Consider the following 19,920-nt stretch of genomic DNA (forward strand, 5'->3'; position numbering starts at 1 on the left):
AAAACATTCTGCTACGAGAAAGAAGCCAGTCACAAAGCCCACATATTGCATGATTGATTCCATGTATATGAAAGGTCCAGAATAGGAAAATCTATGTAAAGAGAAATGTATATATAGAGAGAGAAAGTATGTCATCAATGGTTGCTTATGTTTGGGGGGGCACAGAGGTTTGGGGGTAAAAACTAAGGGTTGTAGGGCTGCTTTTTAAGTTGATGAAAATGTCCTAATTATATTAATAAATGCACAACTCTGTGAGAATAGTATGCTTTTATTGGGTGAATTATGTGATGTGAACTGTATCTCAATAAAGCTGTTTTAAAAGGATTATCAAGAGGGAATTCTGAATGATGACATTTGCTTTTTTTTTTTTTTTTTTCATCCTTGGTCACTTGGCTGGACTCTCTCTGGTTACAGTAGATGAGGGATTCTTTATAAAAACACTTGTGTAGCAGAAAGAAAAATTATTGATTTTCTAGTTGTTGGTGCCTTGGAAGACCAAATGTCTTTCCTGAGGAACAAGCCGTCCTGATTTACCCAGGGATAATTTGGGATTCAGAAGGAGAAAACAAAATCGGGTAGTTGCTCTTTGTTGTAAATTTGAGGGCTAGGAAGAAATGAGGGGGGAAGATGTTTCCGCAGGAAGGTGGGGGGCTGAGACACCCTCAGGTGGGATGAAGAGACTCAACAGAGAAGCTTGATATTTAGCTTTAAATTACCTGCCAAATCATACTGTGACGTGATCATACTCTCTTCCTGTTACCCTTGAATCAGCAAAACTCTCCTGTCTTTTCTGGGTGGAAATGTGGGGTATGAGTTAAAATAGGAATTTGGCCCTTCATGTGAGTTGCTGCCAGGCTGTAGACAAGGGGACAGCTGCTGTGCGCCTAGTGGAGATCACGAACTGAGCAGAAGTCGGAGCTGGCAGTGGCCCCAGGCACATAAGCCTCCAAGTTCACAGTAATCTACCTAAAGGATGTGGCCGGGTGTTTGAATAAATCAAATCTGAATGTTAAAGGACATCGGGTTATAGATGCATGGGAGGTCTGAATATGACAAACACTGTGGGGCTGGGACATCCATAGGTTACAGGACTTTGAAGCCGGGGGGAGCAGAGAATGTGGAACCACAGAGGAGAGGTAAGTAGAGTCACCGTGACAGGAAGATTGTATTCAGCAACAGGAATGCCAACCGCAGTGGTATTCATTGCGCAGGACGGGAGAAGCAGAGTTTTACGGAGGCCTCCGCTGGCTGACCCTGGAACCAAGCCTGTGAAAAGTGTGCTGCTGACACCAGAAGATTCTGGAGGGAAGGCACAAGCGGGAGTCCTCCCGGGAAATGCTTCAGGCAGTGTGGCCGCCATGGCCCTTGGAGATGCTTCAATGGCCTCTACTTGGTCACGGAAGTAAATCCCCACTCACTGGATGTGCAGAAGAAGATCCAGTCGTAGGGTTCCCTCAGAGGTGGGGCAGGTGGCTTCATAACTCTGCAAAGGAGAGAATCAAGCAGGAGCTGAGACGTTTTCTAAGCAGGAAGAGGCCTAAGTGGAAAGACAGGAGGTACAACTGACTGAGCGCCCTGGTCCTGGTTCACTGGAAGGAATTGTCAAACTGCTGGGGTTGGGGGTTGGGGGATGGGCTGGGAGCAGGGGTCAGAAGACGTCTGCCTAGAACCTGGTTTTCTGTTTTGTAACACGTGGGAGTAGCACCTCCCAGAGGTAGGGGGACCTGCCATGGGGGATCGTGGGGACAGAGACATCAGAAGCAGGAAGAAGGAGGCCCATCAGTGCCCTTCTCACCTGCTTCTCGGAACTGCTCTTTGGCTTCCACCGCTGGGAAGTGATCAGTCGGTTCCTTGTGTTTTTTGGTGCTCTCTGAAGTTGGGGAGGAGTTAGAAGGAGGAGATTTGTGCTTCCAGGTCCTCCACCATCTCCCCAGGCCCAGCAGCACAAGCTCCAAAAGAGTGAACAAGAGACAGAGCCCACTGACCCCAAACATGGTCTTTAGGAAGATGGTCTTCTCGAACGGGCGGGACAGGTAACAGGTTATGCTACCAAGGCAAGGCTCCCGACGACATGCAAAGGAGCTGGGCACCTTGAACCCATACAGATGGTACTGCACCCCCAGGGCTGCCCCCTCAAGGACCAGCCGCACCCCCAGCTGAGCCACATAGGCCCAGAGCAGCCTAGGGCTTCCCGCCCCTGCAGTGTCTCTGCTCTTCGCCCCTCGGTGGATCGGCGTCTCCTCCTTCACCTTTCCTGATTCTTCCCACTGCCAGATCACATGGTACAGAGTAAAACCCACGTAGAGGGCGCTGGGCACAGCCACCAAGATGACCTGGAAGGCCCAGAAGTGCAGCAGGGAGAAGGGGTGGAAGGCATCGTAGCAGGCGGCCCTGCAGCCTGCCTGCTGAGTGTGACACACAAATTCACTCTGCTCATCGCCGTAGATCCTCGTCCCACTGGCCGCCAGCAGCACGAGGCGGAATCCCAGGAGCACGGGCAGCAGGAGGCGCCCCGCAGCGGTGGAGTGCCTGCTCTCTTCAGCCAAGAGCTGCCTCAGGAACCTGCCGCACATCCTGTGAGGAGCAGAGGACAGTAATGAGCGTGGGTGTGTTGCTCCCTGTCCTTTGGGAGGAGGGCAAGGCCACCTCTTCACTGTCAGTCCAGGGATGGAGAAAGTGAGCCTTCTTGCTCCTCTCCAAGGAGCTGGTTGATTTATCACCGAGACTGATGGCTCCTAATTCTAGGTCACGGAGTCGTCTCTGTAAAACAGTGAGTGGATGTGGGACTGGCACTCTCTTCTGCCCGTTCTGTCCCATGTGGTAGAAGCCCAGGCTCTGTCTGTGTCTCTCTCTGCCCTCCCTCTCTCTGTCTCTTTCCCAAAGGCTAGTCAGAGTTCAGAGCCCTCCGAAGACGGTTGCTTCCCCAGCGGATGGGGCTACCTACTGTCTTGGCGCCCGAACACAGTCAGGGCTGACCCGGGGGAACATGCATTCTCTTGCCCTCCGCGTCTCTCTGGCGCCGAGCCTCAGCTGCTCGCGGGTGTGGGGGTCTGGCCCCCGCTGCCATGGCAGGGGTAAGAGTGAGCTGTGGTTAGGGTAGGGGCTCGCTGTGGATCAGGTGAACAGAGTGAGTGTCAAGGCCTGTGTTAGTCTGGTGTTCTTTCGACCCAGCCAGCTTTGGAAAAGGAGAACGTTTTAAGGAAAACCAGCAGCAGCTACTAAGGGAATGTCACGAGGTGTGGGGCAAAGCCAGAGCTGACTGCATAGAAATTCGGAATTCCACCCTGCTTTGTCATCGTTCCCTGGGCTCACCTTGCCTGCATGGCGAGAGGTGACCATGGTCAGGAACAGACTTCAGAAATCCCTCACTTCTCAGGACGGAGGAGCATCCTGCTGCAAGCCCGTGGGCCGTCTTTACCTTTGTCACAACAGGGAGCCCTCCTCAATGCGCAGCCGCTGTTTCTCACCATCCCTGTGCAGCCCAGACTCTTACACTGGATCCCCTCAGTCTCGGAAGACCCTGCAAACCTTTTATTCCACAGGGAAACTAGAGACTCTTTGATGGGGAACCGCGCAGCCCCCCCTCTTGCGCCGCTTCCTTCTGTAGCATCTTAGAGAGAGAAGTGACTCTGCACTTGCCCAAGGCCACTCTCACTCCCAGACCTGCGTCCTTGGGCCTCTCCAGCTGCGTCAAGGACTTACCCACCCTTGTTTCCTCTCTGCACTTGCTTAGGCGTCTCCCTTTCAACTCCGGTAATAATAACCTGGATTTCTAACTTTTTGACACGGCAGCAAATGAGACGTGCCTACTTTGCCTCGTATCAGCTTCCCGATTAAAATACCCAGAAAGACGCACAAAGGCCGTTTAAATGGGCCCTCGTGTTATAAACAGCAGTTGACCCTTGAACAGCACGGGGGTTGGGGCACTGACCCCTCCACAGTCAAAACTCTGCATATAACTTTTGACTTCCCCCCAAAACTTAAGTATTTAAGCCTCTGTTGAGCAAAAGCCTTACCAACAGCATAAACAGTCAGCTGACATGCATTTTGTATGTTATGGCTACCATATACTGCATTCTTACAGGAAAAATTAACTACAGAAAAGAAAATGTTACTGAGAAAAGCATAAGGAAGAGAAAATGCATTTACAGTAGCGTATGTATATTGAAAAAGAAACCCATGTATGGGCAGGAGGATAGGGACGGAGGCAGCTGCCAGGTGGCACCGCAGCCCGGAAGCACAGGACAGCCGCCCCACGTGCCTGGAGGTGCACCGCCGGCCTGTGGCCACTGCCAGCTGCAGCCACTCACGAATGTGCCCGCCTCCAGAAAGCTGCCTTGAGGGGGGGTCCGTGCCCGGCAGGGAGGAGCCCAAGGCCCCCGGCTGCCCTGTCGCAGCCCCAAGACCCAGGTGTTTGACCTGACCACCCCAACAGCACACGCCGCGATCTGCAGCCCTGCCCGGCCCAGGGTCCCCGGCGGCTACCGATGTGCTCGGCAGTCCTCCCCGGGGAACTCGGGGCAGCGGGCTCAGCTCCTACCCCAGCAGCCTTCCGTTCAATCCTGTGAAGACGGCGTGGGCAGTTGTAAATCAATGCCTCGTGGCTGTTGCTGTCAACTCCTTTAAAAAAAAAAAAAAAATTCCGCTGGGGCACCTGGCTGGTTAAATCCATGGAGCATGCCACTCTTGATCTCAGGGTCATGAGTTTGAGCCCCACATTAGGCATAGAGATTACTTAAAAAAAAAAAAAAATCCACATGTAAGTGGACCAGCAGGGTTCAAATCTGTGTTGTTCAAGGGTCACCTGTATAGATAAGAACAGGCCATTATGCCAGAGCTTAGGCAGAATGGTCACTTCTGTGCAGTAGGAAGGGATGGATTGAGTTGCTTCCAAGGGACTGTTAAAAGAGCTTCATTGACCAGAGAACCATGTCACCAGCCACCAACTGTGAGAAACCATATTTGGACCCACTAGCTGTCAAGAATTTGAACCTCTCCTACCTGCCTCTCAGTCCCTATGTTTCTACCTCCATCACAGACTATGAAGAATCAGAAGTATTATCAGGCCACTGGAAACTCTTCTCCATAAAATTGGGTTAAAATTTTTAAAAGAAATCTATTTTCAGTCCTTAAAAAGAGACAAAATTGGCCTCATGATTAAAGATGGCAGACCGAAGATAGAGATTTAACCCGTCATTCCCGAGACTCCTCGAAGATGAGAGTCGATGGATATTTAAGTGTTTAAACCCACTACAAACGGAGGAGAACGATCACCAGTAGCACAACGAAAATCCACTTTGAAGGCAAATCAGATTGTGGTGCTGGCCAGCACACCAGGTAATTCTTCCAGAATTCAGTGGAAGAAAATAAATCATTGAAAATAAGAAAAGGTAAATAGATTAAGGGAGATCTGTTTCCTAATTTGAAAAATCAAGACCACAATAAAGCAAAATCACTAGCTTGTTTATTGGGATGAGAAAACACTTGGTGACGTGCCTGGGAGAAAGAGCAGTTTCTCCGTAAAGGTTTCACTAAATTTTGCTTGGAGAGATCCTGAGTTCCACAGAGGACCAGGAGGAAGGTCAGTTTCCCGTGCTGGCCCCGGGTCTCAGCCTTGGCACCAGTGATATCTGGGGCCTGATCATTTTGTTCGGGTGCGTCGTGAGATGTTTGGTGGCGTTCCTGGCCTTGGTCTGCTGGATGCCAGGAGCACACTTCTCCCCTCCAACCCCCAGATGTCTCCAGACACTGCTGAATGTCCCCTGGGGTCAGATTCACCCCTGGTTGAGAACCACCGCCTTATGGTGGCACTGGCCCGTCACCGCTCCAGCTCTGTAAAGCAAGACATCTGTCCTGGAGCACCTCAGAGGGTTTTAATTTGGTGGGACATGATGATCAGCCCATTTGCAGGCTGCTCGCACATCCTCCCTCCACAAGCCCTGTCGCCCCATCTGTGAGGAAGCCTGCAGCCCCTCCCTGCCTCATGCGTCGGGAGTCCTTGCACATAGGGGAGGCAGCCCTGGGCTCCGGGGGCTTCTGCCCTGGTTCTCCTGGAGCGTTGGACGAAAGACTAATTTGGTAAATTCTCAAGTCTGGTTCTCAGCCTCACCTCACTTCAAAGTGCAGGCCCAGCACGCTCTAAACGCAGTTCCAGCACATTCCCAGCAGACCTGGGATTTAACATACAGCAGGCTTGGCATATTCCAATGTTGGGAACTTAAGTAATTCTTTTTTTTTTTTAAAGATCTTATTTATTAGAGAGAGAACACAAGCAAGGGGAGGTGGAGGGTCAGAGGGAGGAGAAGCAGACTCTCCCCTGAGCAGGGAACCCAGCATGGGGCTCGATCCCAGGACCCTGGGATCATGACCTGAACCAAAGGCAGACGCTCAACCAACTAAGCCACCCAGGCACCCCAGGAATTTGAGTAATTCTCAGAGACCCTATCTCTGTTTCTCTCTCTCCTGTGCCCACCCCAGAGCCATAGCCAGATACCTAACGTCCCCTGAGAGGCTCTAAGAACTGGGGTCTCCAGAGCTCACCACAGAGCTTTAGAGATTTGGGAGGGAGGGAGTGGAAAAAGCAGGACAAAAGGACTTGCCTGAGAACCCCTTGGTGTGGTGCTCCCATATCTAACTCCGAGCACCCTTCTGATCCTCCGCCCTGTGGCTATTACCACCAAACAGCACAAATTCCAGCACCTCCTGGAAGGTTCACACAAAATTGTGCTCCATCTCCCAAAGTCTTCAGACCAAAGGCAATTTCTTTAAAAAAAAAAAAAAAAAAAACGGCCTAAACACAGGCCTTCCTCCACCCTCATCCCCTGCTTTCTTGGGACCCTGTGGTCTCAACCATCTGTTCCAGCCGTCCCCAGCCCTCTTGTTTCATTCTCTTGAGACCCACATCCGCCTCCCACATACACATCTGCGGCTTTGCCCATGGGGCCAGAGCCCCCAAGCTAGAGTCAGGCCAGGCGAGCTGAGGGCTTAGCATTGTTTTCAAAGCTCAGCTGAAGGGACACCACTCTGTTTCTAAGAGTGGAGAAATAGTTTGAAAATAAATCTTTTGGGAAGGAGTTGGCAGGATCTGAACTCTGTTGAGATTTTAGTTGATGAAGCAATACCCGTGAGCTCAAGATGGGGGGGGGGGGTGGAAAGCCCAGAGTGTGAGGGGATTTTCAAATATGTAAAAAAAAGTTTGTTAAATTCCATCATGATTTTGCTAAGAATTTTTCTAAGCATCTCTATTCTTTGGGAGAAAAATTTCAGGATTCCATTGGTGTCAGAAGCCCTCTCAGCCAAGTAAGGCATGAGGAAGAGGTGTCCCCCTAGGGCAGTACTGGACCCGGCTCACTGCTCCCATGTCACCCTATCTGGCCTGGAAAACGTTCTAGATTCTTTTACCCAAAATATGATCCCTGGACGCCCTGGCATCACCAGGAGTCCAGAATCTCAGGCTGCATCCAGGCTTAGCAAATCAAATCTGAATTGTAATAATACCCCCCAGGTCCCTGGTGTGCACATCTGAGTTAGAGAATCCCAGTCTAGCACCCAGGCAGCCCCACCCCCACCACCCCCAGGGCCCTGCGCCAGCCCAGCTGCTCTCTGCCCAGCACTCACCTGGCAGCACCAAGCAGGAGCACCAACAACAGGGGAAAGAGGCAGGACGGAGTCCTCAGGCTGGAGCCAGCAGGGTCCCAGCTCTCCCCCTGGCCCTGCCTCCGGCCACCACCCACATCTTCCCCCTCCCCTCTTCATTCCTGGCAGCCGTAGTGAAGGGTAAGAGAGTGGCAGCTGGAGGAGCAGGCAGCCCAGCTAGTGAAGAATGGGCTCTGGAGAATAACCCTCTGTTGTTGGGGGTGAGGGGTACCTCTTCTAAGTGCACTGAAACAGGGATTTTGGAAATCATCTGAAAGGAGAGCAATGGCCTCAGCATGTGGGGGGAGGGGCAGTGCTCACAGGCAACAACAGGTAGAATTTCTATAGGTTTAAATCTCTATGAGGCCCCCACTCTCCTGGGCAAAGTACCCAAAGCACAAGTTTACTCACAAAATGTGTGTGTGTGTGTGTGTGTGTGTGTGTGTGTGTGTGTGTTCATGTTCTTGGCTGGGAGAAATAGCACAGGCTTCCCCTCAGCATGATGGGCATCTGCTCCATGTCCCTCAGCAACTCGGGGAGCCCAGTCCCTCTCCACCAGGCCCTGCGAGAACTGTGACACCTGCCTGCACCCATTCCTGTCCCCACTGCTAGAGCCAGGAGCCCCTCCAGAGGAAGGAAGGGGCGAGGCTGGGTCAGCAGGTGGCAGGTGAGAGAGTAACACTTGACGAGAGCCAACCCTGCACTCTTCAAGGAGGAAAGCTGGAGGGCCCCTCAGTTCCAGATGCTGCCCCGTGGGCCTTCGGGGCATCACTCCATCTTCCAGCATTTGACGTTGTTCTGGAGAAGTTTAAGTCCACCTTGATAGTCTTCACATTTTAAGTGATTTGATCTTCTTGACAGTTTGCCAAATGGACTTTTTTTTTTTTAACCCTCGGAGCCTGTTCACTCCTCCAACGGATTGCATTAAGCAAGACATAAGATAAGCTGGCACTGGCTCTCTCCTTGGCATGTTCACATCTGGTCCACAGGCTGTATGTATGCACCCTTAGGGCCAAAAAACTCTGGGCATGCAGGCCAACGCCAGTGCAGCCACATGTCCTTCCATTCATATGCCGGATACCCTATCTCTTGCCTTTTCCATTTTTCGGGCAGGGATCAATAACATGTTTGAGTCCCCTCTCGAAGCCTGAGATGCAGGAGGGCACCCTCACCCCTTGCCCTTGAGGAGAACAGCGTATCTCTTTCCAAAGATATCCTCTCTCTAATTTCCAGCAACTCTGCTTTCGTATACAACTCAGATGTGGGCACAGGACTCAAGAATGACATCACCGTAATTTATTTATTTGGGGCTTTTCTTCCCCCTTGAAATATTTCATCTCAGACTACCAAATCACTTCAGAATGTCATACGTGTTGTATTTTCTAAATCATTATATCTCAAAATCCCAAGTTTTCCAATTTAAATCCTGTTACAGTCACATTTATTCAGTACTTAATAAGTAAATGACAAATATTCTAAGTGCTAGAAGGCTACTAATTTACTTATCCGCCATGACAACCTCATGATGTAAGTCTATTATCATCCTCTTTTACAGAGGAGAGAGGTGAAGAACAGAGAGGTGGCGTAACTTATTCAAGGTTGACCAGCTAGTGAATGGGAGAAGTTGGGATTTGAACAGGCAGTGTGGCTGCAGATGACAAACCCTTAAACGCTACAGTATGACTAGCTTCCGCATTATTCAAATGAGCACCTTTGAAAGAGTTTCTCGTTGTAAACCCGTTGTAATTCCGTACCCTCACGAAAATTAAAATCCTCTGCTTACGTGTTCTACACCTCAATGACTAACTTCGCCATCCACCCTCATTCCCTACCAAAAACTGGGGTGTCATCACTGACAGCCTCTCCTTCATGGACCAACATCTTCTCAACTGACCAGTGGTACCAGTTCTGAACTAAGAAGGCTTTTTAGGGGCGCCTGGGTGGCTCAGTCGTTAAGCATCTGCCTTCGGCTCAGGTCATGATCCCGGGGTCCTGGGATGGAGCAGCACATCGGGCTCCCTGCTCAGCGGGAAGCCTGCTTCTCCCTCCCCCACTCCCCCTGCTTGTGTTCCCTCTCTCGCTATGTCTCTTTCTGTCAAATAAATAAAATTAAAAAAAAAAAAAAAAGAAGAAGGCCTTTTAGTTCAAGAGTGAATTACTGCAACACCATCCTAGTGTCCCCTCTCCTTGATTTGTCCCCCTCTAATTCATTCTGTGCATTGCAAACAGAATACTTAACTCAATTCTTAATTAGATTTAACAATATTGACCAGTTTCTTTGCTCAGTGTTGCTTCTTGAATCCCATACTTTCCATCTGGGTTCAGTTTTCCTCTTTTTTTAAACCATCTGAATCATTTTAAGCGTGCTGTTCAGTAGTGTTGAGTGTACTCACGTTGTTGTGGGACAGATCTCTGAAACTCTCTCGTCTTGCAAAACGGAAACCTTGTAACCATTTCTCCCTCCCCTCAGCCCCTGGCGACATTATTTTACCTTCTGTTACCAGGAATTAAATTCGACGGCTTTAGATAGGTCATGTCAGTGGAATCATACAGCATTTGTCATTTTGTGACTGGCTTAGTTTCATGCCTTCAGGGTTCATACAAATTGTAGTTATCCATCAGAGCTTTATTCCTTTTTAAGGAATATTCATCGTCTATTCAACTAATATTCATCGTCTGTATATATGTATATACCAAATTCTGTTCATTCATTCATCCACTGATGGAATCTGGATTGCTTTCACCTCTTGCTGATTGTGAATAGTGCTGCTGTGAACACGGGTGTGCCAAATTTTCTTCTCTGGAAGCACAACCTTCTGTAGTTTTTCTACTAGGGAACTGTCGGGGATAAACTCTTTTCATCCTCTTTGGTCTTTTTTTTTTTTAAGATTTTATTTATTTATTTGACAGAGAGAGACAGAAAGAGAGGGAACACAAGCAGGGGGAGTGTGAGAGGGAGAAGCAGACTTCCCGCAGAGCAGGGAGCCTGATGTGGGGCTCGATCCCAGAACCCTGGGATCATGACCTGAGCCGAAGGCAGACGCTTAACGGCTGAGCCACCCAGGCGCCCCTCATCCTCTTTGGTCTTAAAGTGCTTTCATTTTTATCATCAGTCTTGAATTGTTACTTAGTTGGTTAGAGAATTCTTGATCGATGGTTATTTTCTTTCAGAACTTTAAAAATATTATTTAACTGCCTTCTCCTATCTAGTGGGTTTTATAAGTCTTTTCTGTGAAATGCCTCTAGTAGACCACATAATGCCCCCCAAGATATCCACATTGTAATCCCCAGAACCTGTGAATGTTGCCTTATATCAGAAAGGAAACTCTGCAGATGTGATGAAGTTAAGGATCCTGTGATGGGGACACTCGTGGATTGTCTGAGTGAGCCTGATGACATCACAGGGGTCCTTATAAGAAGGAGGCAGAAGGTCAAAAGGTACACAGTAGAAGATGTGAGGACAGAAGCCAGAGTCTGGAGCGATACATGGAAGGGGCCACGAGGCAAAGAATGCAAATGGATAGGAAAGACACTTCTCCCTGAAGCTTTCACAAGAAATGCAACCAAAACCTTGAATTAGACTTCTGACCTCCAGAACTGTAAGAGAATATATTTGTATCATTGTAAGCCACTGAGTCTGTGGCAATTTGTTATAGCAGTGATCGGAAACCAGTATGATGCCTGTTCTTGACTTTTGCCCAGATTTTTAGTGGGTTGCTTTTCTTTTTCTTAAGGATTTTGTAGGAGGCTTTTCTGTTTTGTATATGATATTTTTGGGTCAGTTATATCTTCTCCCAGTTAGTGATTTGATTTTTCACTCTTGTCATGGAGGCTTTTAATAACAAATGTTCTTCACACAGTCAAATCTTCCAGTTCTTTTCTTCAATAGTGTGTCCTTTTTGCCTTAAGATACTCTTCCCGGGGCGCCTGGGTGGCACAGCGGTTAAAGCGTCTGCCTTCGGCTCAGGGCGTGATCCCGGCATTATGGGATCGAGCCCCACATCAGGCTCCTCCGCTATGAGCCTGTTCTTCCCCTCCCACTCCCCCTGCTTGTGTTCCCTCTCTCGCCGGCTGTCTCTATCTCTGTCAAATAAATAAGTGAAATCTTTAAAAAAAAAAAAAGATACTCTTCCCTATCCAGATATGATAGTTTTGATGCGTAGAATTTTTATCATTCAGCTTAAAATATTTTTTTTATTTTCCATCATTATTTCATCTCGATTGCATAGCATGTTTAGAAGTACGTTTTTAAATGTCTAAACGTATGGGAGTTTTCTGCTTATCTTCTTTATGTTAATTGCATCATGGTCTGAAAGTACATAATTGCTGTAGTTCCAGCCCTTTAATTTTGTTACTCCATGGTCTAACATTGCTCAGTTTTCTTAAATATTCCATATTTATGCTTGAAAATAATGCTTTCCTTTGATTACGAGGACAGTGTCCTCTATAAGATCACTAGATTAGTATTGTATTTTGCTCTAGGTCTATACTATCCCGTATCATAACCATAAGCCACATGGGGCTCTTGAGCACCATGAAATGTGGCTGGGACAATTGAAGAAATTGATTTTTAAATTAATCTAAGTATAATTAATTTTTATTTAAATTTAAAAACTGAAACCCCATAAAATATTTTTCTGTTAAATACAACTTTTGGGTTTTTTAAAGATTTATTTATTTATTTGAGAGAGAGCGAGCAGGGGGAGAAGCAGAGGGACAAATCTCAAGCAGACTTCCGGCGGAGCAGAGCCTGCCAAAGGGCTCAGTCTCACTACCCAAAAGGCATGACCCAAGCCACAATCAAGAATCAGACATCTGACTGAGCCACCCAGGCATCCTGACAACTTTGTTGTTTCAGTTGGACGCCATTGCCTTTAACCATGCATTGTATGACATATTATTGTTACATTGTAATGCAAGTATCCAGCTCAAGCACCTGCATTGTTCCTGGTAATTCACCTAAACCTATTACTGATCTGGCCAGTGCCAATAGATTGATTCAGTTCAATGATTTAATTTCCTACTTACCAATGTAACATTACAATGCATTTGTTATATATTTTATGCAGATAGCATGAGTTACAGTGATACCTATGTAAATTACAGTGGTAATTAAATTGAAGTACTTTTTAATTTTAATTATAATATAATTAAATTATTTTACTAGTTTAAAAAATTAAATAAGGAGATGCCTGACTGGCTCAATCAGTGGAGCATAATCTTGGGATTGTGAGCTTGAGCCCCACGTTGGGTGTAGGGATTACCTAAAAATACAATCAATCAATCAATAAAAATAGGGATAGATTTTTAAATTTAAAATGAAGGCACACTACTGATGCAGAAACAAATGGAGATAGGGGCGCCTGGGTGGCGCAGTCGTTAAGCATCTGCCTTAGGCTCAGGGCGTGACCCCGGTGCTCTGGGATCGAGCCCCACATCAGGCTCCTCCACTAGGAGCCTGCTTCTTCCTCTCCCACTCCCCCTGCTTGTGTTTGCTCTCTCGCTGGCTGTCTCTCTCTGTCAAATAAATAAATAAAATCTTTAAAAAAAGAAAAGAAAAGAAACAAGTGGAGATAAAGGACCTAGCTAACATTGTAATTAATTATAGAGAATGAACTGATGGTTACCAGAGGGGAGGAGGTGGGGGGATGGGGGAAGCAGGTGATGGGGATCAAAGAGCGCATTTGTCTGTCTGTCGGGATGGGCACCGAGTGTTGTATGGAGGTGTCAAATCACTATATTGTACATCTGAAACTAACATAACACTGTATGTTGGTTAGCTGGAATTTAAATGCAAAAAAAACAATAGTAAAAAAAAAAAAAAGCTAGCATTGTGACCAGAAAAGGGGAAAAAGGGACTGGAAAGAGGTATGTCTCAATTTCACAATGATTGACAGCTGGAATTCCCTGAGGTGAAGCAAAATTTAAAAGCTGTTCGTTTGTTCTAATGAAGAAATTAAGGTAATAGAGTTGACTATATTAAGGGACACTTTCAGCAAATAGTGAATTTGGTAAGAAATTTCCTCGTGGGGCACCTGGATGGCACAGTCAGTTAAACATCTGACTCTTGGTTTCAGCTCAGGTCATGATCTCGGCATCCTGAGATCCATCCGCATGTGGGGCTCTGTGCTCAGCGGGCAGTCGGCTTGGGAGTCTCTCTCTCCCTCTGCCACTCTCCTGGCCACACACACACTCTCTCTCTCAAATAAATAAATCTTTAAAAAAAGAAAAGGAAAGAAAAGGAAAGAATTTTCCTTGCAGTAGTCAAAAAAGTATCAATGAATTAGCCACCTAAAATCAGAATTACTGGGCGCCTGGGTGGCTCAGTCCTTAAGCATCTGCCTTCAGCTCAGGTCATGATCCCAGAGTCCTGGGATCGAGCCCCGCATCGGGCTTCCTGCTCAGTGGGAAGCCTGCTTCTCCCTCTCCCACTCCCCCTACTTGTGTTCCCTCTCTCTATCAAATAAATAAAATCTTAAAAAATAAATAAATAAATAAATAAATAAATAAATAAATAAAATCAGAATTACATGCTCAACAAAAGCTTTTAAGCCATTTATAAGATGATCTGCACTAGAAACTTTGGCTAGCTATAAAATAGCTTGAATTCTTGCAAACACACACACAATAGGAAACCACTTTTTTTTTTAAACCAATTTTAGATGGAGAGATGGTAAAATAAATTATTTCAATATGGAAATTTTGTGACAAAATTATGAAGAAATGACTAAAAACTAGATATTTCACCGAAACAATGAAAGATTAAGATCAGTAAGCCACCACACAATTACCCATAGAATTCAAGACCTTTCCAATAATACCAAAGAATCAAAATTGAAAAATAGTAAGAACTTTTCTTCAACCTCAGATGAATCATGCAGTGTAAGAGACACTGTCCAATTAATATTTTGGATACATTTTGTCTCAGTATACTTCCAAACTCATGATTAATGTTGTCAAGTCATAGCCAAAAAAAATCAAACTTTTAACATAGATATTTTGTAATCTTTTACAATTATCAAAAAAGAATTTCAGCTAGAATTTTTTTTTATTGAGGGCACGTATTGCATGGAGGACTGGGTGTTATATGCAAACAATCATGGAAAACTACATCAAAAACTAATGAAGTACTGTATGGTGACTAACATAACCTAGTAAAAAAGAATTTTTAAAAAATATTTTCTATCACGATGGACAGTTCTCTAGATGTTTCCCCTTTGCTTTGTTCCACCATGTGAAGCATATTGAAAATATTTGTGTTCTGGGGCACCTCGGTGGCCCAGTCAGTTAAACATCTGCCTTTGGCTCAGGTCATGATCCCAGGGTCCTGGGATCAAGCCCCATATCAGGCTCCCTGGGAGCCTGCTTCTCCCTCTCCCATTCCCCGTGCTTGTGCACTCTCTCTCTCTCTTTGTCAAATAAAATCTAAAAAAAAAAAAAAAAAGAAAAGAAAAGAAATTTGAACTTTTTGAAATACAAATCAATAGTAATAATTTTAAACATTATATATATTATATATATATATTTAATTCCAGGAGAATTAACATACAGTGTTAATATTAGTTTCAAGTGTACAATATAGTGATTTGACAATGCTATACATTATTCAGTGCTCATTATGATAAGGATTTTACACATTTTTCTAACATTGACTCCGTAGGTACACTAATCAGATCAATAGCTACTTACCACATAACAAAAGCTGTTATTTTGCTCTGCTAAATATACTACTTCTGACTCAGTGGTGAAAAATTGGGGCTCCAACTTGGTAATTCTTCAGCGGTCCACCATCATCTGCCATTATCCGTTCTGTTATCCATTCTCGAGGGCCCAGATTAGTGATGAATTCAGTGGGAATATGACGGAGACCACCCCATGCATTTCATAATTATTTGAAGATGCCACTGATTTCTGCTGTTTCTCCTACAATGTAATATTGTTTTCCATTTACTATGTTAGCCTAGTGTGATTTTGTGGGGAGGAGGGTCCACTTGGCCTTTTCAACAGATATTTGACCCTTGAACAACGCAGGGTTTAGGGACACTGACTCCTGTGCAGTTGAAAATCCATGTATAACTTCTGACTCTGCAAAAACGTAACCACTAATAGAACTGCAAGATATCATTTTTATGGCAATACGCAGTTTACTGGAGAGAGGAACTGCTCACCGGGAGATGATTAGCATCTGATGTTTTAAGCAGATACTCACGCTTGAGCTCACCGCAGTAGCAACAGGAAGTGGTTATGAGATCATTACAGTAAAACATGTGCTACAGTTAATTTATGAAGTTAGGACTTAGTACTGCATCTTTACATTTGTTTACATTTCTCTCGACTGCAAATAGCACACGTACAGTCTGTAAGTGTGCGCATAAGTTTTGATAAATTTTAACTTCTCAAAATAAGATTTGTGGGGGCACCCGGCTGGCTCACTCAATGGAGCGTGTGACTCTTGATCTCAGAGTTGTGACCTCAAGCCTCCTGTTGGATGTAGAGATTACTTAAGAATGAAATCTTTAAAAAAATAATAAAATAAAAAATAAAATAGATTCATGATTTTTTTGGTAGTAAATTATAAAATAGATTGTATCTACATATGACATGCATTTTACTAAATTTTTTCAATATTTCTAGGCTACGTGGTTCATCTGTGACTTTTTTCAAATTGTTGCAAATCTCCCAAAATTTTTCCAATATATTTTTTAAAAATCTTCATATGAGGCTAAAGAGCATCCTACTAAAGGACAAATGGGTCAACCAGGAAAATAAGAAGAATTTTTAAAATTCATGGAAACAAATGAAAATGAAAACAAACTGCTCAAAACCTTTGGGATGCAGCAAAGGTGGTCCTAAGGGGAAGTATATAGCAATACAAGCCTTTCTCAAGAAACAAGAAAGGTCTCAAATACACAATCTAACATTACATCTAAAGGAGCTGGAGAAAGAACAGCAAATAAAGCCTAAACCCAGCAGGAGAAGAGAATTAATAAAGATTAGAGCAGAGATCAAGGAAACAGAAACTGAAAGAACAGTAGAACAGATCAACGAAACTAGGAACTGGTTCTTTGAAAGAATTAATAAGCTCAATAAACCCCTGGCCAGACTTATCAAAAAGAAAAGAGAAAGGACCCAAATAAATAAAATCATGAATGAAAAAGGAGAGATCACAACCAACACCAAAGAAATACAAACAATTATAAGACCATATTATGAGCAACTATATGCCAACAAATTAAACAATCTGGAAGAAATGGATGCATTCCCAGAAAAGTATAAATTACCAAAATTGAAACAGAAAGAAATAGAAAACCTGAGCAGACCCATAACCAGCAAGGACACTGAAGTTAATCAAAAGCTCCCAAAAAAACAAGAGTCCAGGACTGCATGGCTTCCCAGGGAAATTCTACCAAATATTTAAAGAAGAATTAAGGCCTATGCTTCTGAAACTGTTTCAAAAAAATAGAAATAGAAGGGAAATTTCCATACTCTTTCTATGAGGCCAGCATTGCCTTCACCCCAAAACCAGACAAACATCCCACCAGAAAGGAGAACTACAGACCAGTATCCCCGATGAATATGGATGCAAAAATCCTCACCAAGATGCTAGCCAGTGGGACCCAACAGGACAGTAACAGGATTATTCACCACAACCAAGGGGGATTTTTTCCTGGGCAGCAAGGGTAGTTCAGCATTCACAAACCAATCAAGGTGATACACTACATTAATGAAAGAAAGGACAAGAACCGTATGATCTTCTCAGTAGATGCAGAAAAAGCATTTGACAAAGTACTGCTCCTTTCTTGATTAAAACTCTTCACAGTGTAGGGATAGAGGGAACATACCTCGATATCGTAAAAGCCATACATGAAAAGCCCACAGTGAATATCATTCTCAATGGCGAAAACTGAGAGCTTTTCCCCTAAGGTCAGGAACACGACAGGGATCCCCCCTCTCACCACTGTTATTCAACATAGTACTAGAAGTCCTAGCCTCAGCAATCAGACAACAAAAAGAAATAAAAGGCATCCAAATCAGCAGAGAAGAAGTCAAACTCTCACTCTTCACAGATGACATGACACTCTCTGGAAAACCCAAAAGACTGCACCCCAAAATTGCTAGAACTCATACAGGAATTCAGCAAAGTGACAGAATATAAAAACCAGTGCACAGAAATCGGTTGCATTTCTATATGCAAACAATGGGACAGAAGAAACAGATATTAAGGAGTCATTCCTATTTACAATTGCACCAAAACCCATAAGATACCTAGGAATAAACCCAACCAAAGAGGCAAAGGATCTGTACTCAGAAAATTGTAGAACACTCATGAAATTGAGGAAGACACAAAGAAATGGAAAAACGTTACATGCGCATGGATTGGAAAAACAAATATTGTTAAAATGTCTATGCTACCTAGAGCAATCTACACATTCAATGGAATCCCTATCAAATTACCATCAACTTTTTCACAGTGCTGGAACAAATAATCCTAAAATTTATATGGAACCAGAAAAGACCCCAAATAACCGAAGGAATGTTTGAAAAGAAAACCAAAGCTGGTGGCATCACAATGCCAGACTTTAAGCTCTATTACAAAGCTGTAATCATCAAGACAGTGTGGTACTGGTACAAAAACAGACACATAGATCAATGGGACAGAATAGAGAACCCAGAAATGGACCCTCAACTCTATGGTCAACTTATCTTTGACAAAGCAGGAAAGAATATTCAATGGAAAGACGACAGTCTCTTCAACAAATGGTGCGAAGAATGAAACTGGACCATTTTCTTACACCATGCACAAAGAAAAACTCAAAATGGATGAAAGACCTAAATGTGAGACAAGAATCCATCAAAATCATAGAGGAGAACACAGGGAGAAACTTCTTTGACCTCGGCCAGAGCAACTTCTTGCTAGTACATCTCCAAAGGCAAGGGAAACAAAGGCCAAAAAGAACTACTGGGACTTCATCAAGATAAAAAGCTTTTGCAAAGCACAGGAAACAGTCAACAAGACCAAAAGACAGCTGACAGAATGGGAGAAGATATTTGCAAATGTCTTACCAGATAAAGGGCTAGTATCCAAAATCTATAAAGAACTTATCAAACTCAACACCCAAAGAACAAGTAATCTAATCAAGAAACGGGCAGAAGACATGAGCAGACTTTTCTCCAGAGAAGACATCCGAATGGCCAACAGACACATGAAAAAATGCTCAACATCCCTCAGCATCAGGGAAATACAAATCAAAACCACAATGAGATACCACCTCACACCAGTCAGATGGCTAAAATTAGCAAGTCAGGCAACAACAGATGTTGGCGAGGATGCAGAGAAAGGGGAACACTCTTACACTGTTGGTGGGAAAGCAAGCTGGTGCAACCACTCTGGAAAACAGTATGGAGGTTCCTCAAAAAGTTGAAAATAGAGGTACCCTATGACCCAGCAATTGCACCACTGGGTATTTACCCCAAAGGTGCAAATATACTGAACCAAAGAGGCACGTGTACCCCAATGTTTATAGCAGCAGGGTCCACGATAGCCAAACTATGGAAAGAGCCCAAATGTCCATCGACAGATGAATGGATGAAGAAGATGTGGTGTATATGTGTGTATATATGGAATACTACTCAGCTTTCAAAAAAATGAAATCTTGCCATTTGCAACAACGTGGATTGTACTAGAAGGTATTATGCTAAGCGAAATAAGTCAATCAGAGAAAGACAGTTATCATATGCTATCACTCATGTGGAATTTAAGAGCCAAAACAGAGGATCATAGGGGAAGAGAGAAAAAATAAAACAAGATGAAATCAGGGAGGGAGACAAACCATAAAGGACTCCTAATCGTAGAGGGAAAGAAATGGAAAAACATTCCAGGTCTGTGGGGGGATGGATTACCTGGGTGATGGACATTAAGGAGGGCATGTGATGTTATGAGCCCTGGGTATTCTATAAGACTGATGAATCACTGACCTCTACCTCTGAAATTAATAATACATTTTATGTTAATTAATTTATTTGAAATTTTAAAAAATAAAAAATATTGCAATGAAAAAGAAAGAATCTTCATGTAAGTGGACCCACGCAGTTCAAACCCAAACAACGTAGGTTTGAAGGGTCAACCGTAATAGTGTTACTCCATTGATGAAGGAGTCTATGTTGGATTTAGCCACATGCTAAGCTTATACATTCTGGAACATGGGAAATGACTACCAGATGGGTCTGCAGAGCAAGTGGTGACCGTAAGATGTACTGGGAGAGAGAACTGGACCAGGGCTCCAC

At 44.6% G+C, this 19,920-nt stretch overlaps 2 protein-coding genes across 2 annotated transcripts in view; one reads left to right on the forward strand and one right to left on the reverse strand.

The window, feature by feature from the left end:
- AZGP1 (alpha-2-glycoprotein 1, zinc-binding) overlaps positions 1 to 19,920 on the forward strand; it is a 43,518-nt gene that overhangs the window by 2,850 nt on the left and 20,748 nt on the right. The window lies entirely within an intron of this gene.
- GJC3 (gap junction protein gamma 3) overlaps positions 353 to 19,920 on the reverse strand; it is a 74,085-nt gene continuing 54,517 nt past the window's right edge. Inside the window, exons 4-5 of the mRNA XM_045773757.2 lie at positions 1,796 to 2,574; positions 353 to 1,483 (exon numbers count right to left, since the gene is read on the reverse strand). Coding sequence (XP_045629713.2) covers positions 1,476 to 1,483; positions 1,796 to 2,574 — 787 coding nt within the window. The 3' untranslated portion in view covers positions 353 to 1,475. The remainder of the gene's footprint in view (positions 1,484 to 1,795; positions 2,575 to 19,920) is intronic.

The sequence above is a fragment of the Ursus americanus genome, chromosome 2, assembly GCF_024610735.1.
Source record: "Ursus americanus isolate L20-20 chromosome 2, mUrsAme1.1.p, whole genome shotgun sequence".
Lineage (NCBI taxonomy): Eukaryota > Metazoa > Chordata > Mammalia > Carnivora > Ursidae > Ursus > Ursus americanus.